This window comes from Dermacentor andersoni, chromosome 6 (genome assembly GCF_023375885.2).
Source record: "Dermacentor andersoni chromosome 6, qqDerAnde1_hic_scaffold, whole genome shotgun sequence".
In the NCBI taxonomy this organism is placed as follows: Eukaryota; Metazoa; Arthropoda; class Arachnida; order Ixodida; family Ixodidae; genus Dermacentor; species Dermacentor andersoni.
The window spans coordinates 34,718,614-34,745,912 of record NC_092819.1 but is presented as its reverse complement, the minus strand read 5'-3'; the positions used below and the strand labels follow the sequence as shown (position 1 = coordinate 34,745,912).

General features: G+C 43.0%; 1 protein-coding gene across 1 annotated transcript in view; it reads left to right on the top strand.

The window, feature by feature from the left end:
- LOC126521858 (nucleolar pre-ribosomal-associated protein 1) overlaps window positions 1-27,299 on the top strand; it is a 74,738-nt gene that overhangs the window by 26,697 nt on the left and 20,742 nt on the right. Inside the window, exons 16-23 of the mRNA XM_050170566.3 lie at window positions 5,172-5,233; window positions 12,055-12,212; window positions 14,610-14,831; window positions 16,949-17,170; window positions 19,251-19,647; window positions 20,982-21,326; window positions 23,762-23,997; window positions 24,877-24,965. Coding sequence (XP_050026523.2) covers window positions 5,172-5,233; window positions 12,055-12,212; window positions 14,610-14,831; window positions 16,949-17,170; window positions 19,251-19,647; window positions 20,982-21,326; window positions 23,762-23,997; window positions 24,877-24,965 — 1,731 coding nt within the window. The remainder of the gene's footprint in view (window positions 1-5,171; window positions 5,234-12,054; window positions 12,213-14,609; window positions 14,832-16,948; window positions 17,171-19,250; window positions 19,648-20,981; window positions 21,327-23,761; window positions 23,998-24,876; window positions 24,966-27,299) is intronic.

Genomic DNA, 27,299 nt, shown 5'->3' with positions numbered 1-27,299 from the left:
GCACAACAACGCCTCAAGCAGACACCTCTCCCTGTGTGTTCTGTGTACTATGCAGACAAACAGCAGTGGTGTGCGGAAGGTAACTAAACGTTGAAAAAATTAAGCTTTAGCCTCCAACATCACCACTAATTATCGTCAATCAAGTAATCCAGCACGGAAAGCTTCGCTTACATTGCTTCCCACAGTGCATGGGGTCTGTGTAATTCTTTACTGTGTAACATCAGGCGTGGCGAGCGCGCCCGAAAACTACCGAAATTAGTTACGATAATGGAGGACTCACAGAAAGTGTCACAGACATCTCCCAGTAAGAGTCATTAACTCAAATTAACTGTACCAGGACAGCTGAGCTGTTTTTCGCTGACTGCGTCGCAAGTCTAGGTTCCGTGTCATAAGCCTAATTAGTAATTGCTTGAAATGCATCGCAGATGGTCAAACAAAATGTCTTACCTTGCCCTAGTCCAGTAGTGCAGTGGTGCCATGCTGAAGGGCTGAAAGAACACAAGAATATGTCGGAAGCCCAACAAACCAGGCTAAACCCAAAAAAAGAAAAACAAGCAGACGGGTCGCCGAACAGGCCAACTCTCACATGCACAGCTGGCCTCGCTCGCTTTGGAGGCATGTCTGACGCATTGCGCATGCACCTGCACCTGGCACATGCATTGGCCTGTCGCTAGGTAACACAAAAAAAGTAAGTTGCAAAGTATAACTTAATTTATATGCAGATATCTTTAGTTTTACCGGGAAAGAATGAAAAAGATAAAACAATGTCTGTTAAGTTCATTTCACATTCTTTTCTTTTTCCGATGCTTGTGGCAGCAAACGGTCAACATTAATACTAGTGTGACATATTTCCTGTTGCCACTTTTCGCACGAGTGTACTCTCTTGTTGAATTTTTTTCTCTATGATGATGCAGTGGGACATGCCTACAATGCTCCGCCTTCTAAATGTTGCCGTGGTGCGCAGTTCGAATTTCATTTTGGATGTTAACGTAGACGCCACTACTTCCACCTTTGGTGCCTACGATGCACTAAACATAAGCCAAATGCAGTTGTCGTCAGCGAGCTGCAGTGCGCTTAGGCAGTGGACTCATGGCGGCACCTCGCTGTGGGCGCGGTATCTACGCCTTGCAGCCAACGCAGCTTGATGTCAGCTATCAGGCAAGAGCAGCCGTCGAAGGAAATGACAAACTAAAGCGTCCAGAAAAGAGTGAGGACAGGGCCATCTGTTGAAAAGAGAGCATTGAGAGAAAGTGCACATCGCGATTCGATTGCGAGCTCCACGCACCACATATGACAGCAAAACTTGGCTAAGATGGTCACAGCAGCGTACGCTATCCGCTGACTATGTTGTTTTCCTAAGCTTGAGGTGTGGTTCAGGGCTCCTTTAAGCGCTTATTTATTCAAAGTCTCAATCATTATTGCAACATTGAAGCTTAACAGCGCTATACCATATACTGTGTGATAGGTATCAAAAGAGAGCACGAAAACTCGATGTTTGCCTGCAGTGTATGCGAAATATAGTTGAAACCAGTTATAACAATACCACTTTTAAACATATATTGAATATAACAACAAGCAACTGATGCACCACCAACTTTTGTATGTGTTCTATGGTAAAATAAACCGCTTACTACAATCTCCCATGCCGCAATATTGGATATGACAATTAACTGTGGCTATAGGGTGCATGCTCCAAAAGGAAGAAGAATGCAATAGCCTAGATAAAAAAAAGTTGCATGCCTTCATGGCATTGCCTAGAAGTAAAAAAGGCAAGTCCTTTTGTCACACTCGCTTTTGTGGCACAGCACACCTTTGTGGCATTGCATAAAGAAAGGAAAGTAAGAGAGAGCAGAAGCTGCTTTGTCACACCCTCAATCTTTAAAAACAATTTTTAAATTTTTTTACTTATTTGAAGTGCATACACTCCAGGAAGGAGGCCGAAAAGCACAATGCCTGACGAGGGCCTTCCTCCATAATTGAGCATGTTACATTTAGGGGGTTAAAAAAACAACATAAGCAGCGTAGCATGTGCATCAACACTTGTTGGCAAAGTAACAAAACAAAAGCAAAAATTAATCTGTTAATAACAAAAAATGTTGTAAGCCACTCCCATGTCAGGAATTCGAGGGAGTAGAAAAACACCCAACATAGGACAGGAAAAAAAAAAAAAAAACAAGAAAACTGGAGAACTGCATAACAGAGGTTAAGAGGCACTAGCTAAAGCTTTGGGTAGAAAAAATAGGGTATAACAATACAAAGTGGGTATAAACAAAACAGTCTTCTTGACACAGAACATGTACCCAACAAGGAACAAGCCCAATCATGTTATTAATGGTCCTGTCACTTTTCTGTTGTAGATTTTCGATTCTTACAGTCATACGTAAGGTGTTGAAGTATATTACAGTCAAACCTCTATATATTGAACACGGATATATAGAAATGTTGCGTATATCGAACACTTTCTGTATCGCCTGGAAAGTCACAATATATTTGTAATGTTTTATTTCGAACAGGGTCGGACGTAAAATGGATATATTGAACTCCACCACCTCAGACAATGTGCGCTCTGTTGACAGGCGATGAGGTTTCCCGCAACACCATCGAAAATAGCGGTGGCACGATGGGTGTTCCAGACTGCTGTGCACTATAGCTGCACATATAGATCGCGCCGAGGTCACCATTTGAACATAGCGGCATACGCATGTGGTGGCTTGGCTAGTTCGACAATGTTGACGGCGGATTGCACATAGAGTTAATACATGAGTTAATAACATAGAATTTCTATGGTTAATGTAACGAACTCTATAATATTGCATTTGCCGCACTGTCTTCTCGGTACCCGCGCTCTGCACCTGCCGCGCTTCGCAAGGACTGGCGGTTTGCATCCGCAATGATGCGTGACAGCGCATGCTCAGTGGACTCACTCATAGATGCCTTGGCAGATGCCACTTAATACTTTATTATTGACAGCGTTTCAAAATGCTTTGATTGATGGACGTGGAGATCGCAGCAGAAGTAGCGGCCAAGCGAAGACTGCCGAGGTTGATCTCGCAAGCGCTGATGTTGCCCTGCTCTCGACTTCAACTGAGGCTGTAGCTCTTTTGACAATAGAGGACACTGGCATATTGGTTGTAGATTGTTAAGACTATGTTGAGGACTCCGTGTCTAAGCACGCGGCTGCCAATAAAAAGCAGGCTACACTGCTACAGTACTTTCAGCCAAATAAAAATTTCGCAGTTCCGCCTGAAACGCGAAGCACCAATTGCTACAGCAAATTAGTGCATAGCTGTACAAAGTAAGGATAGTAGTTTTATCGGCCATAAAGACTTGTAAACATTCGTGTACTAATTAAATTAACAATGATAGAACATGTAAGCGTGACTCAACGAGGACATAGAAAGAAACAGACACACAGAGACAGCCTTTGTGTCTGCTAGTCTTTGTGTGTTTGCTTCTTTCTACGTCCTTGTTCAGTCGCGCTTACACATACTATCATGGATTCAAACCAAGTAGCCCACCAACGTGTCTTAACTAAATTAACCAGCACGGTGTCATACGCGCACAGGTAAACATGAACACATCTCGCTCGATGAGCGTGGAAACTCGCTGTGAAAATTCTGGAGTGAGGAATTGTGGCAGCAGCAAGTGAATTGACCTTCATGCATGTCTCGCTTCAGCGCAAACAATACGTTGAAAGCACAGTGCATACGAAGCTACTGGCACTATGCGCACTCTGCAAACATAGCAGATCTCTTTGAAGATGAGGCGTGCGCGGACGCGCACTTTAGCCACGTCACAGATTGCTTTTAAGACACACGAATGCCGGCAACACATCTCTACGGCGTCCGCCAAAGTGTCTACCATGGCGTTAGCGTGGCCAACGCCGTAGTAGAAGCTGCAGTTGTCTCCACTCTATACGGAGCGGCGGGCGATGAGGACATCGAGGCACCCTAGCAGCCGCCAGAGAAGAATGCTTCTCTCTCGCCTCACCCCCCCTGCCTCGCGCGCCACAGGAGAGGGCATGCATCCTGGCCACGTTCCTTGCTCGTGCACGCGACATTGAACAGCGCTTGCCGGCTCAGCCTCACATGCTTTCTCTCATACGGAATCTCACGGCGACGGCAGAAGTGTCCCTGGAGTGTCCTTATAATTGGTATCGCAATAATAAATACTTTGTCTGAAGCTTCAAGTGAGTATTTACAGCGCCACGATTGGGGTGCGATCAGGGATCGTTGTTCGGAGTGAGCGATTGGCCTAGGCCGCGCCGACTTTGCGGTGGAAGAAAATGAAGTTCATTATGAATTGCATTATATGTGTTGAGCGCTAGCCACAAATTCTTTAAGTAAGATGTAGATAATATCCTCAAATCATTCCAGTACTGGCCTGTACTTTCTAAGTAGCCGAGGTTAGCAATTGCTGTAATGGCTTTCTTCTGCAGGAGAAACAAAGAATTTAAATTATTGAATGTTATATCACCCCATGTCAGCAAACACTAATGAAGATAAGTTTGCACTATAGTGATGTGCAGTTGTTTTTTAAGCCATGTTGGTAATAAAAGTCTAAATTTATTTAATAGACTCACTGATCGTGAAACTTTGTTTTTTAGGTTTTTGATCCATAACAAGTTCACATTAAATGTAACTCCAAGGAAGCACATTGACTGAATGCATTGAATGGTGCTTGTGTTATAAGATATTGTTGGCTCATATTCTGTCACTTTATTTCGTAGCTCTGAATATTACATACTTCGTCTTCTTAACGTTTAATTCTAACCGGTTGGCATGCAGCCACAATGCTGATTTATATAACCAATAATTTGCTTTATTTTGTATTGCTTGTAAACTTGCTCCATTAAAGAAAACAATGTGCTTTATCTCCATCAAAATGGCACAAATATGAAAAAGTACTCTTGGAATCTATGAAATTAGTATCGAAGGCTAGATTACTCATAATAAATTTCTAAATTTCTCTAAATTTGGGCAAATTTTCTTCTTTTTTCCGAATGCTGACCAAAACTCTAGATTTAGAAAAATTTTCGAAAGGATTACTGTTACCTTAAACACTGCTTTGGTTCCTTTGTTTATTTTTTAATTGCATAACAAATAGTGTATGCTAACTTTATGTCTGCTATTTCTAAAACTCTTGAATTTGCTCTCTTTCTTTTTTTACAGTACATACTTCAGCCCTCTTGTTCCGGCTGCTCTAGAGTGTATAGAAGGTTCTTCTGACACAGGTAAGTGACTGCATGTATGTATTGTATGTAGTGCATTTATTGATGTTTTAATGATAGAGAAATCTAATGCTATGTACAACATGCATATGTGATAGCTATAACTACTACTTCATTAGGAAAATGTTGTTGGAAGTACTATTTCAAGTACTAGTAGGGAAGTCTGTTAGAGGACTGTCGTGTGTGATGGAAGGACAGCGCAACGGTGGAGTGAAAACAATACGGCTTTATTTAGCCATCAACTTAACAGCGGCGGGCGAGCTGCCCGGTTCCATGTTACAGGAATGATAGCGAGCGCCAGCTTGAATACCGGCGCTTTTAAGCACAACCACAGAGTGATAACGTTTGCGCCGCTACCACGGCACATGCTTATCTATGGCGCCTTGTCGCTTAGGTGCACGACATATCAAAGACTTTATAATGAAAACTCATTTGGAAACTTTTCTAGTGATTTCCAAAATGATTTCTGTAATCTTTGTCGCTTTTAGCTTTCAAAAAGTCTTTACGTCAGTAAGTATTATGCATTTTTTTCAGCTCTCGATATTTGTGTACAGTCTATTAGTAGGACACACTGAAAAACCATATTGCACAATCTCTGCCTTTGCTTTAGGTTTCTTTGTGAACGTTGGTTAAATGTTTATTTGTCAAATAACAAGTGTGAACTATACCACATATGGAGTCTCGAATACAAAACTGTTGGCTGATCTCTGATGAAATTTCGCAGTGATGTACCATCTTGCATTAAGTTTAGTTTAATAGTACTAGATTTGTTGCCATTACTTAGAAGTTTCATCTATGATAAATCTGAAATGAGAGCCTTTGGCAATGTGACAATAAAATTTTCGATTCTGCTGCAATGGAACAGGGACACGATCTGTCATGGCATGGTCACAGCTATGACAAAAACATGATGCTCGTCATAGCCATGACAGATGGCACCACTACTCCACTGCAGCAGAATTCAAATGTTTGGAGTGGACCCGCCGTGGTGGCTTAGTGGCTGTGGTGTTCCTCTGCTAAGCGAGAGGCCGTGGGATCGAATATCAGCCACCGCAGCCGCATTTCGATGGGGGCGAGATGCAAAAATACCCGTGTCCTGTGTATTGGGAGCACATTAAAGATCCCCTGGTGGTCAAAATTATTTCAGAGTCCCCCACTAAGGCGTGCCTCATGATCAAATCGTGGTTTTGGCACATAAAACCCCAGCATTCAGTTCAATTCATGTTTCGAGTGGCGTTGCCACAGAATACACCAATTTTGGATTTTTTGGGGAATGGAACTAGTAAGTAACGCCTGAAAATACGGTATTATTAAACTAAACTTCAGGCAAAATGGTACCTCCATGCAAAATTTGAGCTGAGATCAGCCAGCGGATTTCCAGGAAGAGTTATGTACACCTGTTGCTCTGATATATGCAACACTCAGTATGTACATACATTGTTCAGAGCTACTTTAGAGAAAGAAGTTCAGAGGGCCATACAGAAGAACCTCGACGACATCATTAACAATGGTGACAATTTCCCCACCTGGCTTCGAACTGCGCACAAGGTTTCTATAGCAGCTTGGTTGTGATAGCAATGAGGTAACCATAGCAACCTCATTTTTATAAATTTTTATATAAAATTTACTAGAAGGAACTTCAACGCTGCGGTCATTCAGCTATTGTAGGAATGATGGGTGGTACAGTTTTACCTCGACATGATGAACTTCAATGCAACAAAATTCTCGATGTAATTAATTATTTACCTTTCTCTTAACTTGTCGAAACAAGACCATGTCTGTTCAACCTCAATATAACGAAGTGTAATTACACATAATTTCGATGTAATGAAGCTTTACTGCTGCCGTGAAGAAATACCGAGGTAATAAATGGGAACTGCCACAGGCACAGATGGTCAAATTGTAAAATTACATGCGGGTACTTGCAAATGCACCTCTCAAATCGCGCCCCACGTGTAAGAGAGTGACTGCCGAAGCGGAGCAGCGTCTTAGCCAGTAGCAGCAAATTTAGTTGGTCATGGCCTCCTAAATCATCTGATTTCGAAGGTCATAAAAATTCAAAAGTGGTGAGTGCAGTGTCAACGCAGCTTATTGCACATTCATATTATGCATTCTATGCTGCATATAGTTCTGTATTTTGAGCTTGTCAGCGCGCAATTTGGTGTTTTTGTTGTGGCCAATTATTCCTGCCTCGCATGGCAAAAACAGAGAACATGAGTAATGGTACTAACCCCAAGACCCTCTCGTCGTCATGTTTTATGTAAAGTCCAAGTGCAATAAAATCCTATTGCGCTTTGTGCTAAAAGAAACATGCCAGGGTGAGCTGAGAAGGATGGTGGCTTGATGTGCCGTCCTCCGGCACTTGCAAAGGGGGTGGAGATCGTGTGTGTGGAGTGGGGCTGGGGCACGGGGGAAGACATTTAGGAGGTGAAACTCCTGTCAGCGCGAGGGAGCACGGGCGACTATATAAGGTCACAATTGTATGCGCCGACGGGGCCATATGCAGTGGCTGCGCCATGTGGCGCGTCGTAGAAGCCGCAATGAAAAAAAAAAAAAAAAGTGCAGCGCCTGGGCAGGCAGTTTTGGCGCGCTCTCCTGGCACTTCCTCCATGCCCTCAATAGAAGTCAGGCGCGCGCGGCTTAATGGGAGCAACACGCTCGACCGGTTGCCCTGGCAACCAAAACGGCGGTAATTTCTTTCCAGGCCGCCAGCATGATAATGGCTCTGCGGGCTTGTGACCTTTTCTGGTCGCCTCAAACAGCGGAGTTTCCACTCTTAAATGTTTCTTAATGGGCCGGGGGCACAAAGAAAGTGGTTTGCGGCACCCGACGTATTTTGATGCTGCATTGGTTGGACTGTGTAAAGACCAGTCCACTCATCCGCTGGTGCTGTCCCACTGCGGGTGACGCTATCAGACACGGTGGCGGATCGGACATGAAACCTTCACAGGCTTCGTTTTGCATTGCTGATGAGGAGATAGCATTGACATAGCATCAAACTGTATCTTTGGTCGCCAACTCTCAAATTCAGCAAAATTATTTTTTTGTCATCTAAGCTTTATTCCAATTGCTCGATAGTGAGAAAATTTTTATGGCCGCATCCATGTAAGAAAAATCTGTTGGCAACTGTACTCTTTTGCATAAAGTGTTCAATTTCAATATATAATGAAATTTTGATATAACAAAATAAAGTTTTGATTTTACTGACTTTGTTAAACCAAGGTTTAACTTTGTGTGGACTTGTCTAATTTCCGTGCTTCTGGCTTTAGACGTTCTATGTGGTATTAAATATTATGCTTTATCTTTCTAAATTTCCAAGCAATCGCAGTTTTTCAAATGTACCAAGGTGATAGGTATCTTTGCGCTTTCACCTGTACACTGTGCACTTGCACTTGCAAAATGGTGCATTTATACGCAAAATTTTGTTGCAAATAATGAATTTGCAAAGTTGTAAAGCAGTTTGAAACCCGAAAGACTAAGGTTAGTCAAATTCATGTACTGCACTTAATTTCCGTCCTGGCATAACTGTCATACTTGAAGCCATGTAGTAGGCACTAGTGTCAGAGTTGCTTCTAATAATTTTTGTAGGAAGCTCTATGATAAAGATAAGTCATTGGAAGGTATGAGTGGTTCTACATTGCTAGCCATTTGTAATATTTCTCACTTACTTTTTTCTCTTTTAACTGAAATGAGGTTCCAACTTTTGAAGGGTTCCTGAACCACCCCTCAGGCTTGGTGAAAAAACATAGCCTTTGGATAGCATACACTGCTCTAGACATCTCAGCCGAGTTTTGCAGCTGTGTGCGGCACGTGGAGCTCGCAAGCGGAGCGCGAAGTCACCTTTCTCTCAAATGGTCTCTTTGCAACTGAAGCCTGCTCCTCACTGTTTTCTGGACGCTTTATTTCGTAATATAGCAGATTCCCATGTGCAGATGCTATTGGCCCATAGCTGACATAAATCAAGACGGGTGTTTGCATTTATTCCTACTGTTATTGTGAATATTTATTGATGAAGTTTAAAAAATGTGTGTCATGTCATGGCCGTCGAGTCTCGCTAATTTTGACTAGTTCAACTAGTCAAAATGCTCAACCAGCCTTGAAGCACATAAAACTTAAGGTCAGTCTGTACGCACGCTTGCCAGCACATGCTCACTCCTGGCTGCTCCTGGTTAGATGCCTTGGCAGATATTGAGCTATTGATAGAGCTTCAAAATGCGTAAGTTGGATGTGGCTAAAGCCCCTTCATCTACGCACCACCGTGTATGGAGGGACTTTAGATGTGGCTACTATCCTTCGTTTAGGCTGCTGCAGGACAAAGCCTGTGCACACCACGTAGCAGGGTCAGATTGGAGCACATAAGCACAAGCATACGCCCAAGCCCTGGCGTGTACAAATCAAACGCTGCAAATATACAGTACAGTTGCATGTAGCTGCAGTCTGCTGCGTAGCGTAGATACTGTTGCCGCTGCTGTGTGCCGCAATGAGTCCACTGGCTGAGCACATTGCTGCTTGCTGAGGAAAACTGCACTTGGATTACGTTTGGTGCATCATAGGTGCGAAGTCAGAAGTAGTGGTGTTTACATTAAATCCAAAATCAAATTTGAACAGCGCGCCACGATGATTTTCAGTAGGCAGAGCGTTGTGGCCACGCCTCACTCTGCCGTAGTCTTCGCAGTGCAAGGCATTGAAAAAGGAGTGGAAGCTCCATGGAAGGGGTGTTTGATTGCCAGTAACTCTGCTGAATGCATTGAGGTACTTTTTGTGGCAAAGTATTTCTGAAATAGCCTTTTTTAACTCCAAATACATTTCTCCACTTCGATAAAAAAGTAGTTCAGGCCCCCTCTAATGGGGCACTAAAGAAAGATATTAAGTCGAGCTAGATTGAAACATTGGGTCTTTGCAATAAAGAATTCGTCATTCGTAATGAGAGGAGAGCTTCTGTTAGCAAGAATGGACGAAAATGGAACGTCGGAGTAGCGCCACCTGTGTTGGGCAATGGTACTTCTCATTTAGTGTTAGCACTAGCATGTTCAAAAGAACGGCTTAGAGGGAGGTCTCATGAAGATTATGTGAACTCGTCTGTTCTGGTGTGAGCAGTTCATATTAAGGAGCAGTAGCAGAGCCTTTGGCAGTAATTTTTCATGCAACAGTGATATATTGGCACACAGAAAACAATGATAGAATTCTAGACAAAGAATTTATTGATCTAGATCGACTTAAACGGACCCTCAAACAATTTTGATGATTTTCTACACACATGCTGAGCCGTTAGAGTAGGTCTTTCTGATCATTAATTGACGCATCTAAGTGCTCCGCATAAAGCATGTAATTTATTATAAGGTTTTAAAAATGTACATTGCTGCCGATCGCAGCACATTGCTCAGCGGAATTTTTAGCCGCCCCTACCCATATGACGTAAATCACCCAATTGACGACAGTAGGGTGAGCTATCCGATTGGCTGCCCAGGGTGCGTCATCGATAATTTATCCACCTTTATGGTAAACAAACAATGTTCGTAATAGTTGGAACGTTAGTTAATTTGTTTCTATAAAAAGAAAGTAACAGAAAGAGAATGTACAAGAACAATTTCTCACTAAACTTAAGCACGTCTGGCACACAGCAAGTGTCGTCTGCTTGTGTTACAACATGCTCCATTTTGATGAGAGCTCTGCGGTCAGAGTCGGTCTCAGTCTTTTCGCGAGCACTATGATTCGACTTTGTTGCTTGTGGACTGCAAACGTAGTGACTGGCAATATGTCAAGCTGCGACATCGTGTCCCTCTGCAAAGTAGCAGACGAGCGGATTGCCTGGAGCGCATTGGACTGCCGCTATCCAATTGACGCCTGAATTTGCACGTTTGTGGGCGTCACTTTACACCGGAAAATTACTAATGCAATAATAGTGTTTTGCGAGTCTGGTATTAGGGTAAACACAAGCGCAAGCAGACAGGGCCTGGCCGTTTGACTGTGTCGTTTCATGGGATGAGCAGAAGCACAAATGTGAATGGTCTGCACAGTGCAGCCACCTGGTGGCAGAGAGCTCAACCACGCACAGTAGCAGATGTATTCTTTGCTGCTGGTGTAAATTTTTCGCAGGAGTGTAATCGTTAAAACTTTGTTTTTGTAACTGTTTAAAATGTTTTACACTTGGTTAGAGCAGTATTAGCTCTTTGTTTGGCTGGTTAAGCTCTGCACCAACTGGTGGCTGGACCGTAGAGACCGATCAGGCAGCTCACTTACATCTATGCTAAAGTTCCTTCATCAGCTTGAGTTTATGTCTCCAGGGGAGCTGGGCGTTGAAACGCCGAGCTCCCCTGTGGTTACTGGAATACCAGACACGTACGGCGTTGCGACAGAATGCTCGCAACGCACGCTGCTTCGATAGCTCTCGCTTGGAGTCTACTGCCAAGCTGCTGGCGAAGAGTTTGGAGATGCTTCGCGCGCTCGCTCCTAAAGAACCGGAAGTCGACGACACGACGTGCCATCATGATGCAGAGCCAGTGAAGGCGGAGCTTAGCCCCAATCACTAGGCGAACGAGTTGAGGAGAAAATGGATGGCTATGGAGGGGGGTAACTTGTAATCGTCCATAGCTCTCTTAATGTGAGACGTTTCACACAAATTGCAGTGCGAATGATTAACTTTAGCTGTACCCGATGCGTCTACACAATTTGTCTGAACCCTTTCAGGGGACCTTTAACATTTTCTTTTATTGTCCCTCTAACAAGGCAAAATCTTTGTGGACATTGTAAAGCTGCAAGAGGTTTGCATAATGGACTCCAACCTTTGGGGGTTGCTGTCTTTTTCACTTGGCTTCTGTCTACAGTGCACAAGAGCTACGTCTACTCAGTGGTCAAGACCATCCTGCACCACCAGCAGCACCCTCTGGTCTTCTGCAGATTTATTCAGGAACATTCCAATGTTGTTTCAAAGTTGCTCCTCAGCTATGCTTCCATTTGGTCATCTGCTGTTTTACCGGTGACGGTGAGTGATTGCTTAATTGGTGCAACAATTAACACAGAAAAATTGTGGCGGCACAAGCGTTGGCATTTCTTCTCTTTTTTGCAGTTAGAGAAAAATGAAGCTCGCAGAATTTACCTTTGCAGAGTACAAATTCCCGCTTAATGCCCATTGTCATCATGTTAGACCGGTCTTTGTCACTATCTATGAACAACAATGTGTTGTCATCCATGTGGTCCACTGTGTTTGATACTCTGCATTTTTTTAATGACTTCGCAACCATCGCAAACAAGATGGTGGCCCACATCTAGAATAACCACGTGGCTAGTGTGCCTAGCAGACGCACTCAAAATTACGACACGGCTGAAAATATGTGACGCATTTTCGTTGTTGCTCGCTTAACGCTTAAGATAACTTACCCTTTGAATGAGCTTTCATAATGTAACAGTGTGTCGTCATGACTAATTTACACAAAGCTTGTTCAGTGGCCATCTTGTGATGACGCTGGCTCGGAGTGTAGGCTGTTGCCAATGCTATGAAAGTGGTTTTGGGTTCGTATGCTATTGCAATGTGCAGGTAATTTTTAAACCTATATTCTTGGACAAAGGGTCTGCTTTAGAATCGGGTAAATATGGCAAGCAAGCAGTGAGGCCGTAGTAACAGCATACAGCAGATAAATAAGCCAGTAAATGTAGACCAAGCACGATATTGACATCAGTTAAGATATTGGTCATTGGTTGCCTTGAAATTTGAAGAATAAATATAAGGTTGGTCCTGGTAGTGAATTCCACTACGATATAGTGTGACAACAGGTACTTCAGAAAATCCATTGCTGGATGAGCTGGTATTACATCCTTGAGGAAAGTGGAAAAAAAAATTTAATATGACAGAATTGAAGACAATGCTGTATCTGTCTTCCTTTCTATTGCATTAAGCTTTTTCATGCTGCTTGGCTCAAGAAGCACTTAAAACGCATTGACTTCTAGCAAAAGTAGGCAACATTGTATAAGTCTGTTGTGTTTATTATGATATCCATTTAGGTTAAAGGCTGGCTTTAACAAAATTTTAATTCAATTAATTTTTTTACGAACATACGATGTGTAGCATCGAAGCAATGATGGCAAAGCTGTGATGCTGGTAATCAGGGCACTAAAGAGGTATATTATGGCTGTGTTCCAATACTTGCCATAGATGGCTTATTAGACACCTAAGTGAACAGTATCCATGTTTAGTCTCGTTCCAATCCTGGCAAAGCTGGCAAAAAAGACAGCTTTGCGAAGACAGCATTGAAGTCAAGAATGATGCAGGCTACTTTGCTGTATAAACAGAACGGTGGCAGAGCAAAATGCTTAAGAACTCGACTGGGTGGTTGTCTGAGGGGGGGGGGGGGGGAAAGAAAGAAAGAAAACGTAGTCACACTTACTGCAAGCTATGTTGTGTTTTTCATGGGTTTGCACACGAAAATCGTGATAATATGTGTTTTTATTACCTATCCTCATTGACACAAGGTATCGTTGGAGTCGCAGATACGTCTTCCAGATGCATTTCATTGCTTGGGCTGCATTGGAAACAGTGTGTGTTAAACACACTGTTTCCATTGCAGACCAGAATTGAAACACACCCTAAGTGAAGCTGAACTGTTAAATCACACTTCTGATATACCAAAAGTGTCAGTCTTACAAGGAGCAGAAGTTTGGTAAGCCAAAAAAGATGTGAAATCAGAAGAATGGCTGGTAACACCACCTTGCAAGCAGCACATTTACATGACATAGTGGATTCTGATGGCATCTGCTCGATTCTGATGGCATCTGCCGGCAATCACCATTATACAGCGTTGCCATGCCACCCGAGCTGGGATTAGCACTCAAGATGAAAATAGTCAGCAGAAATGGCTAAATAGTCTATCATATCGCACACTTCTCTCCTACATATAGGAAGTCAGTTTAATCTCTGACATGAGACGTGCAATAATTTGCGCCATCCCTTCATAGGCCCTGAGACAACCCCTGTAAATAAAGATCTTTTCTCCACCATATTATTGACACTTTGGCACAAAATTCAAGAAAAATATTATAGCTTTAGCCTCCGCCACTTAATCAAGTTTTCCCCAAAAAGTAAGTGAAGATAAAGTTATAAAATATTTTATGTGCCTAGCCAACTTGGTATTGCTCTTTAGTGTCCTTTCAGTAGCCAGAAAAAATTGGGTTGGGGATCACTCTTATGCCAGCAACAAAAAGGAAAAAAAAAAAGAGCAGTTTGTTGAAACTTTTTTATATAAGTTGAAAGAAAGTGCACTTTCTAGCCTGTAGTTAGTTTGTGGTCATAGGCAACATAGCTCATATACTTTTGACAAAGATTGTACATTCATGTTATAGTATATCAGTCTTTTTCATACTCTGTTTTGCTCTTTTATCCTGGCAGAGGCCAATGAGAGAGGACGGCATGAAGGAGTTCTTTACAGCTTCGGAGGCACAACTGGAGCGCATGTTTCTAGACATGCTCTATGTCCCAAAGCGCACGAAAAAGAAGGCGCTTTCAACAGAGGAGACTACTTTAGACGTCTCGTCCTGTAGTGCGTTTGAATGCAGAAGCTTGTTTTACCAAGCTATGCTCTATGCAAGGAAGTTGTTCTGCAATAGAAAAGTGAGTGAATCATATAAACTTTGTGTTATTTGAAGACGTTGCCTTGTTTACTGTAGCAGTGCTGAATCGGTTTAGCCAGTCATCAACACATCTCTAAAGGTAGCACAGATGGCTGTACAGTCAAAACTTGATATAACGAAGTTCACTTCAACGCAATTTGTGATGTAACGAAATATTTTAATTCCCCATCTTAGTTTCATGGAAAACTGCGTACATCTTTTTCGTGGTTTTGGTAAGTAGTTTCGTGGCACGGTCTTGATTTAACAAAGGTTTTGGCTTAGTAACGTCTGCTGTTGGGCTGATTGGTACATGACTTTTAGAAATGGTTTTAGGCGGAAAAAATAAGACGTGGACAACAGAGTAAAAGACACGGACAGGTGCACACTCACAACTGATTTTTATTTTTCCCGATGCTTCACTTATATAAACTCAGGCATGTGAACAGGAAGATACACATCAGCCAGGAAACTAAACTCATAAGTTTAGTTTCCTGGCTGATAGGATATGATTAGGTTTGGTTTCTATCACATGTGAACTCACCTGTGTATGTTCCTGTTCACATGCCTGAGGGTATATAAGTGAAGCATCGGGAAAAATAAAAATCAGTTGCGAGCGGACGCTTGTCCGTGTCTTTTACTCTGTTGTTCGTGTCTTATTCTTTCCGTCTAAAACCATTTCTATAAGCTTTTGGCCATTTCAGGCATGTAAACCTTGCGAACTCTATAAAAATGTTGACCGAGAAATGGGGGTGGGGGAAGGGGGCAGAAGATGTGTGCCTATCTGTCCTCTTTCCCTAGCACACGCTCCTCCTCCTCCACCTTTGCCTTGGCTGTGTATGGCTGTTCATATGCGGGCCATATGCCGCGTCTTGGAGATAATCTGCAGCAAGTGCAAAGGGGGGAGCTGGAATGGTCAGTGCCTTGATGTGCATTGTGTTACTGCACGTCTAGTGTTGGTGGTCACGTAATCTAAAGTTTTCGCAAGACATGGTGCGGAACGTTTGCTTGCGTTGGCTTGTGTTATAACAAGTGTGGTCATTCAGTGAGATCTGTTCATGTTTCTCCGAATGTGTGTGACACAGATAAAACTACGAACTTGCGTCATGTACTTTTTTTTTTTTCAGGAGAAATATCCGTATCTTTCTACACTTTTCGTTTTTAATTTGTGGATGCCATTTCATGATGGCTGTGGGCAATGAGCATGGTCAACAAATACAAATGCAAATTTCATAAAAATCTCGCACACCATGAGCTAGGCCGATGTGTTGCTCTTCGTGCGATCTGCACCATGCACGCTGGCGCTCATAACCGCTCTATTACGGCCCGACCTTCTTGCAATTTGTTTATAAGTACTTACTGACAAGATACTATCCAATACGAATGTTCTGGGAATTTGGTAAATTCTTTTTACAGCTGCAACTTTAAAACGAAATTTGAACTGTAACAAAGTTTTTTGTTGTAAGTGAAACTTTGTTATACCGAGGTTTTACTGTATAAGCTGACGTGTTATGTGCAAGTGCTGTTATATGCAAGTGCAAGAAACTCTTGTGTGCTTATTCACTATGTAATTACAGCTATTTTCATTGCAACACATTCTATATGCCTCCCATCAAATTTTTATATTCAGAAAGTGAGACGAATGTGCCGTGCACGTGAGCTTTGCCTGTTTATAAACAAGGTACTTTGCTGCAACAATTTTCATATGTCTATCAGTAAACCTTCTTTAGCTCGAACTCACATTTCTCAGAACATTAGTTAAGTCAAATGATCTTCAAAGGGGACAGTCAAGTATGTGAGCTATGCTATTGGAATGACTTGAAACTTCTTGAGGTGTCCTTGTGCCACAAAATAAAATTGCTGTTCCAGACAGACCAAGTTGTAAAGAGAATTTAATGCTGCACCAGTTTCTCATGCTTTCATTAGTATGCATGATTGCAGATTCATCAGCTCTCAAATTACTTTGTTTAATTTGATCCAGGTTCGTTCTAATGCGAGCTTGTTTGAGTAATTTACTGCTGCTTTAAGACTCACTTGTCCATGTTTGCACACTTCCTTACTTATATTTCTCCTGTGACTTTGTACCAACGAATACTCATTTGTATCGGGTTTCTCATCTAGCTCGTGCAGGAATTTTTTTCCGTGATCCAAGTCCTAAAGGACATCTTTGAGCGTGCCATCGAACTAAGGACAGAAAAGGAGGAGCCTGCTGCTTTGCTTAATGCTCTGCTTCGTGATTACATGACTCTCTCAATGTACCTCTATGATGCACAAGACGGCCTGCATTCTGTTGCACATGGCTACTCATCCTTTGTGCTAGACACTATCATTCAGGTCATGCAGGTATGTGCCAAAAGCTTCCTCATGTATTGACATGTGTACATTGTATGTCTTTTTCCAGTGACCATTTTTTCACTGGCTAACCACTATTACAAAGTTATCGCTCAGTGCAAGACGTGCCTACATGTACTGGAACTTCCTTTAATGTCGTCGATTCTGTAACGAAGGAGCCTTCTTCGGTCTTAGTGCATGTTTGATGTGAGTACAAATGGTGTACATTATGGCACGTAACTGAGCAGCAACAATTGTGCTGGAATGCATAACGAGTCATGTAGCCGACGCACTTGACTCGTAGATCACATTTCGAAGACAGACTACTGTGCTTGCTACTATCATTGTGCTTTGAGTGTTTTTTGTTCTTGTTTTTTTGTTTTTCTTGACTAGGCACAAGTTTGCCCAATAATATCTTAGATGCGTGGCTCACTGTTTTCGCGCTGTCTTGCTCTTCACTCTCACTACCACACGACAATAATGTTATGCAAGGATTTTTGATTGCAGCTGTAGTATCCCTGTTGCTTAATTGATTCGCTCAATCGTATGCATGTGTATGCATATGTGCACATGCATGCATATGTGCCTATGCAGTCAGTCACAAACAAAAATGTAAGTTATACGACTGCTGGGATGTTGAAAATACACTACTGGGCCACAAGACCGCATGAAAAGGGCACACACGACATGTAGACAAGCACAATAGTTGATGAAGAAATGGACACGAGGTAGTGGTGGTCCCATACTTCTTCATGTGTAACCCACAAGAAAAATTCATAAAATATAACAGTAAGGTCGGGGTGCAGGTCATATGCGAATTTCACTTTGAAGTGTGGCTTTGTGGCAGTGCGGCGCGCGCTGCCGTGAAGCCACACCCTAAGGCTAGGTGCTCCGCCATTCAGTTTCGTTATCTCCTAGAGAATCTCATCCTATTCTGAATAGTGCACGTGGTGCCAGCAAACTATAACTAGGATCACAATGACCTATGCTCAACGACCGTCCTAGCACCACAGAAGCTGATAATAAAGCTTTCACACGATGGGCCAAATTGCAATTTGAGCTTGCGGATTGCATATCACATGATCATACGTACCTCACCCATGCTCGTGGTGCACCCTCGGTCAAGGCAAAGTGCTTCGCAATACGGCTTGGTTGCATTTGCACCATCTCCGTTGCCCATGCAAGGGCTGCTCCGTCCGCACTGTCATTCTTTGTCGTGTGACTGTTAGCCGCAAAGTGATCTGATTTGCTTCACCTGTCACGTGACTGATTTGTTCATGATCATGTCCGCTATGTGAACTTAGCTTTATCAGCATCGCTGAAGAGGTGGGGAGGGGGAAAGAGAGAGAGAGCCGTTGGCCTGAGATACGATGTGGATGAGTTGTGCATTTGCTAACAGATACTTTTCACAAGAACTTTAGTGTTGTTGTATGCAGCTATTTCCGTAGGTTATGCATGCAGCTTTTTCTTTTTCTTTCTGGGTTGTTGTAATTGGGGGTGCAAGTTATATGTCGTGGGGGGTTATACGCTGAAAAATACAGTAAGCTTAGAACATTTAGGGCTCCATGTATACTTGAAGTGTCAGCTAGGAGGTCTGAGGTTGTACTTGTCAAAGTGCTGCTGAACTACAAGAATGCACGGAGAGGACACACCCGACATGTGGACAGGCACATATGTGACTGCTTGAATATTTCTGAATGAAAACAATAAATTAAATGTCGCAGGAATTAACAAAAGGTGTATATTTATATGGTAGTTAATGGGACAGAGAAAAGATAAGCACTGTAGAAATTATTTACATTTGGAAAAGGGCATTAAAGGAAAACATTGAATTAATCAAGATTTCAGGATTGCCCATATGTAAAACTCGCAGCATTATGTTCTATGCTAGGAGATGTTTTAGATTGGGTGAAAATTGTGACAGAAGGGGCTGCACACTTCTCCCACTATGAAGTAATATTTGGCTTGGGTGTTTATGAGGGCATTGCCTAGTGGTTGGGCAGGTTTACTTACCTCATTGAAAGAGTGTTGCAGACCACTTTGAGAGGTCTTTTGAAAAGCAGCAGCACTTGCATTTCTTTTTTCTTTTCAGTGCACTTCTAGCATGCCAAAGGGGCTGCAAGCATCCCTGTGCTTTCTTAAGGATGAGTCGATGGCCAAAATCTCTACAGGTACATTACTAAAACACATTGAGAGCAGCAAGGTGTTGCAGGCCTTCAGCAGTGTCTTCACTGAGTCCGACATACTAAAGCTCCTTGAGGCAGTGGCAGGCACACCAGCCGAGTGCAAGAAAAACTTGGAGCCATTGCTCAGTGCCTGGCTGACTTGTGTTTCCAAAGGCAGTGGGCAGGACACCCCACTCCTTTCAGCCACTGTCATTCAGAACATGCTCTCTGCCATCCTTGAGAGCCAAAGCAATGGGTCCCTGCTGGAAGCCTTCCTGCGATTTCTGGAGTTCCGGCCTGTCTACGTGTTCGCCCTGGGACCCGGCAAGTTTCTCGAGCTTTTAACCACTAAAAAATTTTAAGAATTTCAGCAGAACCCGTGTTACGATGAGTGTTGACACTAATTTGATTAACATTGAAGCAATAAAGCAACACAACATGTTGCCGCCGCAGAGACACTTCATGTATGAGACGTGTATGCAGCAGGGTTCCTTGCTTGTGTTTCAGTTACTTTATTAACAAAAACGCCGTTTTATGCATTCCAGCACAAAGCTAACTGGAACGCCTATGTATTTCTCCGGAAAGTTCGGGAATTAATTTCTCAGAACTGGTGTCATCCTGAGAATTCGTTCCGAGTGGGTCTGCCTTGTGAACTCCACAGCTAGAATTTGTAAATTGTAAAATGGGTCATAAAGTAATTAGCTGAAAAGTTAATTAGTGACTTTTTGTAAATTAGTCATTATGCATTTCAATTTTTTGTGCAAGTAGGGTCCGTTGCTTATAATAGACCGCCTCATGAGCTAGAATTGTGCTATCTGCCACAGGCAACCTTTAAGATTTTTTAAAAGCGTTTGCTGAAACATCCTGTATATAGTCAGACAATCTTGTCTGAATATATGATGTGGGTTTGATTCCGCCCTCCACCAGATAAATTTTTAATGATTCTTTTTGTAATTCAAGAATTGCACACATCCAGCGCCACATGCCAAGAGACCCAAGTTGGCGTGAAAGAGGTTCATTAAAGAGCGGCGCATATCCAGTGACATATAAACAGTAGCCTCGATGGCACTTGTAGTCAGACTACTATCTGCGGGATCGGCCCATGAAAGAGGCTAGAAACTCATTTCAGAAGCAACATACCTGATACACAGAAGTGGCGGTAACTTGCCGAGAAAGTAATTGTCTTCAAAATAAAAGCAGGGAGGTTAACCAGATTGAGTTTAGTTGGCTACCCTGTACTGAGGAAAGGAGAGTGAAAGATGAGAGTGAGAACAAAAGTTCATAGTACGAATACACACACACGTGCACGCACGCACACATGCGCACACACGTGCAGTGAAGCACTCGACGTTCAGTTCGTCACAAGCGGTTATATAGGCTGTTGCATCTCAAGAAACGCAGCAGCGCTTTTGTGGCTTTCCACAGTGCAAGCACTCGAAGCCATAGTCCCAGGATCTTCTCTTCTCTGTAAGACCCATCATCTATAATAATTATATAAGTCTATAATAATAGCTGCGTGTGTACAAATTTGTGAATGTGAACACCTGTATTTATGTATGGGCAGATCAATCAGCAGCTGTTTGACGGGTTTACATCCACAAGTATCTTGTGCACTTGTTACCAGTTGCACATTGATCACGTACTGGCTCATTCCACAGATGACCTCAAGCGCCTCTTGGAGGACCAGACCTCGGCAGGTATTGATGTTGTCAACTTCCTTATGAAGCACAATGTTCAGCATCGACAAGACCTGCAGCGGCTCATTCCCAGCTCATTCAAGCCAACAGTGTCACACCTCTCAATGGCCAGCTTAGCAGGATTCCTGCGAAGCCTCTGTCTTGGTCTGTCGCAGGATAATGCCTCACGAAAGCTGGTTGCGTGGCTCACCAAAACCTTTCTGCTGCTGCCGAAGCGTGTGTGTGCACTCAAGAAAGGCATGACACAGCAAGTGGTCGATGATATGATAGTGTGCCTGAACTCGCTGATGAAGCTTGGCCAGCTTGGTAAGTTCCCTCCTTCCTTGAAAAAAATATTGTATCTTTCTCAGCATCCTTATTGTCTGAGACTGCAGTTACTTTCACATTGTGGTGACACTAAGTCACGTTGTGTCTGTGATGTCTATGAGCACAGACATGTGCACTGGTTGGCGTCAGATGGGTACAATGCACACCCCACACTTGCTTAAGGTTGCACAGATTTGTTGCATAGCATCTGGTCTCCTGTTGAACTCATAGATGTCTATGAAGGACACGCAGTTACAGTGCTAACATGTGCTGATGAACTTAAGGGCAGCAATTAATGAATGCTTGTTTCATATTCCTTAATTTCTAATCAATTTTCTTGAACAGCTTCATTGCAGTCGTTTAGCAACTTTGAGGCTAGCTGGTGTGTAGCCAACTCAAGCTGGTGAAGATGTCGAAGTGTACTATGGGGACATTGCCAGTACAGTAGTACTAATATAGACTCCCTTCTAATTTTGTGCTAGAGTTTTTGTGCAAGAGTAACGAATGGACAGACTGAAGCAAATACACACACACTAGACACCGAGCGCGTGTATATGCTATGTATATAAGTGTATATATGCTATCAGTAGGCCATATTAGCAAAAAATGGGACAGGTGAAAAACTGCACTAAAATGCCCAGCAGTTCTGATGCAAAAAAATAACATTAATAAATGTGTAAGTATGAGTTGTTTCAGCTCTACGCCATTTCACATAGGGGTTTGCAAATACTTGAATACTCGATTTTGAATTGAATAGTAAACGTTCGAATAATTTGATTTGCGAGTTGAATATCTAATATTCGATTTTTCGAATATCGGCACCCTCAGTGAATGACCTAGCCGTGGTTGGTGTCTTGATGTGCACAGCGTTCCCACGGTGTGCAATCTCTATCGGTACAAGGTTTGTCCTGGTTGACGACACCCATCGAAACGATTAACGCAACGCAGGCAGAACTACAATAGCAGCACATATGGGAAGAACGAGAGCATGTGCGAAGATCACCCTGATCATTCACTGGAAGGCACACTGATCACATCGAATATGTGAGTTCAGTGTTCACGCACGCAGATTCGTGCAGTTGGGAGCCCTCTACCTACATGCAAGCACACAGACGCAGTTTCGCGACCGATCACTGATGAGCCACCCGCAGGAACATATTAGTGACAAGCGTTCTGCAATGGTTTGTGGCCCGTTATCAAATCAACCGCCGGCGAATTTTTGTCACTGCCGCACCATTGGCCGCACTGTCTAGCCCGTTCGACCTAATCGGAGCTGTGTTGCCGTGTACGGCAACTGAATTTATGGTTACTGAATCAATGCAAATCTATCCAGAGTGGTCGCATGACCCTCGGATAGCCAACAAACTGCCTCACTGATGAAAGCGTGTGCACGGGATGACTGTTGCATGTTTACGGCCACCATCTTCGCGAAATACCATACAGTGACCCCCCGTTCCGAACATTGTTCGTAAGCGCACAATGGTCTCTTTTCATAGTTTCGGGTGACCTATCACAAGACTATCTTTAGATTTACATGGTGGGCTCGAAAATATCATGTGACAGTGCTGCACCCCAGCTGCAGACGCATTTACACAGACGGCAGATTGATGCCGACGAAAAGAGTGAGAGAGGAGGGGAGGGGGGGGGCGGCGTGCGAACTTGCCGGAGGCCTCCTTATTTGACTCTGTACCGTCGGCGCCGACCTTGGTTGATGTGTGCGGCGCTGATGACCACGCGGAGCGATGCCGAGGGACGTCATGCACATTCCCTGCTTTTGTCTGTCACGCAGATTTGAATTACAACTAGCTGACAATAAGCCACAGAAACCATCTGCCATAAAGATAGAAAGCCCTCCTGTTTTTTCAAACTGGAAAATGATTATTTCTAAGCAATAGAAGATTTTCATTTTGCACGGTATCGGCCACTATTAAAATGCAAGCTCCATTAGTATTCAGGGCAACTTCACTATTTTTTTCATTTTCACAGGGAAAAAGAAAAGAAACACTTCTATTTGACAGGCATTCCATCTATAAAACATATTTTCTAGACCTTCGTATACGAACTGAGTTGTTATTAGTGAAAGCATACTAATTTGATGTTCCCTTTATTTAGAGTAGAGCATACTGTGCACCTGGATTCATAGGTACCTAAATTGCTGATAGTGACTAGACTCTTGTTAAGTAATGTGATTAGTGTCCTGAGCTTCTGCAGCGCTGTTTTTTATATATATATATATTTTCACAAAGCTTGGAAGCGTTAAAGCTTGTGGTAAGTTTTCTGGTATTCGATATTCAGTATCCAGGTTTTCTTTCTTGATACGATATTCGATTCAAAATCTACTATTTGGTACTCGCACACCCCTAATTTGATATACTCTTATGCATCACTGTTCAAGCACCTGATACTGAACCATGTTTTCTGTTTTGCTCTTTCAGGAAGTGACAATGTTGCAAAGCTTGTAGAAATTCTCTCAGACAGTGCTGAGTATCAACTCCAGTTGGCTCTTCTGAACGCACTCTGTCGCAGCATGAGTGAGGAGCTCTTCAGTAGCTCTGTTTGTGACTCATGCCTTCACACTCTGCTCCAGTGTGTAGCCAACTTGGCGGGCAGTAATGCTGATCTTCCTGAGCATGTTCTCCAGCAGTTACGTGAGGTTGTGGCTACCGCCACGGTGAGTAAAACTGAAATTCAATCTTGTGTCTTGGTTGGATTTATCATCTTTGCCAGCAGTTGCTCAACTTAATTACAGCAGAAATAAAGAATATAATGTCATAATTGTAGGAGGGTGAAGAGCTGGGCTACTTTGTATGTGTGTGTGTTTATATATATATATATATATATATATATATATATATATATATATAAGTGAGAGTCCGCTGGGGTCCGGTAGTTGAACAGGAACTTGTAGTTTGCGGACACACATATGAAAAAAAATAAATGCTTTATTTCCAACGTTTCAGCTGGGGTCTGGCCTTCGTCAGGGAATACATGATAAGGTGTTTTGCTTAAAACATACATGACAGGCACGCATGCACGCGCGCTCACGCACACGCACGCACACACACTCTCACTCACTCACTCCACTCACTCACTCACTCACTCACTCACTCACTCGATCCCAGAAGGTGTATCAAACTCGGATATATCAATTATTGTATACATCGAACATTTGTAAAATCCCATGCTAAAGTATAGGATATACGTACATTTTCATTCTGCTTAGCACTGAGCACCTGTCCAACAGGTTCAGCAAGTTCAAAGTTCAAGTGTATGCTGTATGATGTCTTTTAGCTAGCCTGAGGGATCAACTTAGCATTTTTTTCATGTGCATCTCATTGCTCCAGGAAGTAACAGGTCATTACTGCTACAATAGGTTCAGGTGAAGAATAAAAATGGCTTATGTTAACACAGCAATATTTTGTTCTAAATGAGCCTGGAATATGCGGTAACGAATTATAGCCTGTTTGCAGATAAACCCATGTTTACACATGCACATGTGCAAACATGTGCTTGGATGTCAGATTCCTTCATTGCTTGTTGTCTTTTCTAGGTTGTTGACCAGAACGTCTTTGCCAGAGTGGTGCGCCAAGATGGACTTTGGCCTCAGTTTATCAAGAACAACTTGAAGGCTGGCTTTCAGTGAGTCTTGCTATTTGCGCTGTAGCAATATTCTATTGTCTGGTTTTATTACGGGTTATCCTCAAAGGATACTGAGAGCAAGTTTCCATCTTGTCAAGTGTGTGGTTGATAAAAAATGGAGACTAACAGAGATAACTTGATATCGAATGCAGCTGTTTCTGTGGTATTGCTAAGCTTGCTTTGCTTTTCGTTGACCTATTGATCTGGTCTATTAGCTCTGTACAAGTGTACATCAGGTGAAAGATTACTCGATGTCAGGAAGTTGTCTCAGGATTTTGTTTAGTGTAAATCACTCGATCATGCAATGAGATGCATGGTCTTTAATTCTGTGTTTTACTTATAACTATAGCTTATTTATTTATTTACAATTGAACCTCGATATAACGAACTTCAATATAATGAAGCTCTTGATATAACGAAGCTTTTCATAGCCTCATGCCAGTAAACACCATGTATTTCAATGCATGTATTTCAAACACCATGCGATTTCAATATAAAAAAATTTCACTTCCGCCGCTAAAGAATGCCGAAACAATAACTGTGTACAGGAAGTGTACAGGAATGGTGTAACCTTTGGCTAATGGAACTAAACCCTAACAAATGTAAGACTGTCTCCTTCCACCGCCGCAGAAATCCACTTGTTTTCTCGTACCAAATTGCTGACGTCAACCTTGAATTAGTTCCTTCCTACAAATATCTCGGAGTAGCCCTTTGTAGTGATTTAACCTGGGAAACGCACATTATGAACATCATTTCATCTGCTAACAAAACACTCGGGTTTTTAAAACGCCACTTGCGCCACGCCCCCCAACATGTAAAATTACTAGCCTATCAGACTCTCGTCAGGGCGAAATTAGAATATGCATCCCCTATTTGGAACCCTCATCAAGTATATCTCATCAGTCAACTGGAATCGCTTCAAAATCGAGCTGCAAGATTTATTCATTCTAAGTACTCCTACAACATCAGTGTATCGGCACTAAAAACAGAATCTGGCTTATCATTGCTTGCATCTCGCCGCCGCCTTGCTAGTCTTTGTCTTTTTCACAAGTTCTTTTACAGCTCACTTGGCAAACCACCATACATTCTCCCCCCGGCACGCATATCCAGCCGCACCGGTCACCCGCAACAAGTCGCGCGCCCACGTACACGCACTGTCACTTTTTCGTCTTCATTCTTTTTTCGTGCAGCAACAGACTGAAACGGCCTTTCCAACGAAATCACAGTCATAACCTGTCCTAGCACATTTTAAACACCGTAACAAATTATCTTACCCTGTAATGAAAATCTGGCCTTCAATTTTTTTATGTATGTATGTACCCACCCCTTATGTAATACCCGTTCAATGGGGCCTTTAAGGAAATAAAAATGAAATGAAATAACTGAAAGCTTTCGTGGACGCAGATGGCCAGATGGTTGAATTACAAGTGGCTGCTTGCAAACGCACCTCTCTAATTATGTGCGGCGCCGCAAGAGTGCAAGAGCCAACGTGGAGCCGCATCATGTTCCTTATGAAGTCCAAGTGCGATAAGATCCTATCGCGCCCCGCGCATTTCGTGCTTTAGGTGTGAGGGAAGGTGTGCGAGGGTGAGACAAGAAAGATGGTGGCTTCTCGAGTGCCGCTTTCCGGTGCGAGCAAAGGGAAAGAGGGGAGGAGAGCGAGCTCGCGGTTACGCGATTAAGTGTGCGCAAAAAAGGCGAGAAGGGGGGGGGGGGGGGTTGCGGTAAGTTGGCGCGCGTGGCGATTTCTGGTGTGCGTCTAGGCTGTGGCTGCGCATGGCTGTAAGTGCGGCTGAGTGCATACGCATCCGCGCGCCCTGATTTAGAGGTAATCTGCCACCTGCGCAAAGAGTGGGCGTGCAGAGATGGCCTGGCATCATGTAGGCTATTTTACAGTGCATTTAGTATTCGAGCTCACGTAATCTGGAGTTTTGGCAACCCATTGAAGCGAGCGGCAGACGAAGCATTCGCTCCACGCTGCCGGCGCTTTCCACGATAGCATCACCTCAGTGCAGGCGACGCTATCAGCCGCGTGGGCGGAGTGCACGCAAAAGCATGGCTGGCTTTGCTTAATTCATACTGCCGATGTGAAGATATCGTCGACGTGGTATGAAAGCGCATCATTCGTCGCCACTCCCAAATTCATCAGAATAAATTGTTTTCTTATTCAAATTTGCTTTTTTTTCGATTGCCCGATAATTCAGAAAAATTCTGCGACCCCTTTCTGTGTAAGCAAAATCGATCGGCGACTGTACTTATTTGCGTAAAAGGTCGAATTTCAATACAACGAAATTTTGATATTGTGAAGCAAATTGCCGATTTTACCGGCTTCGT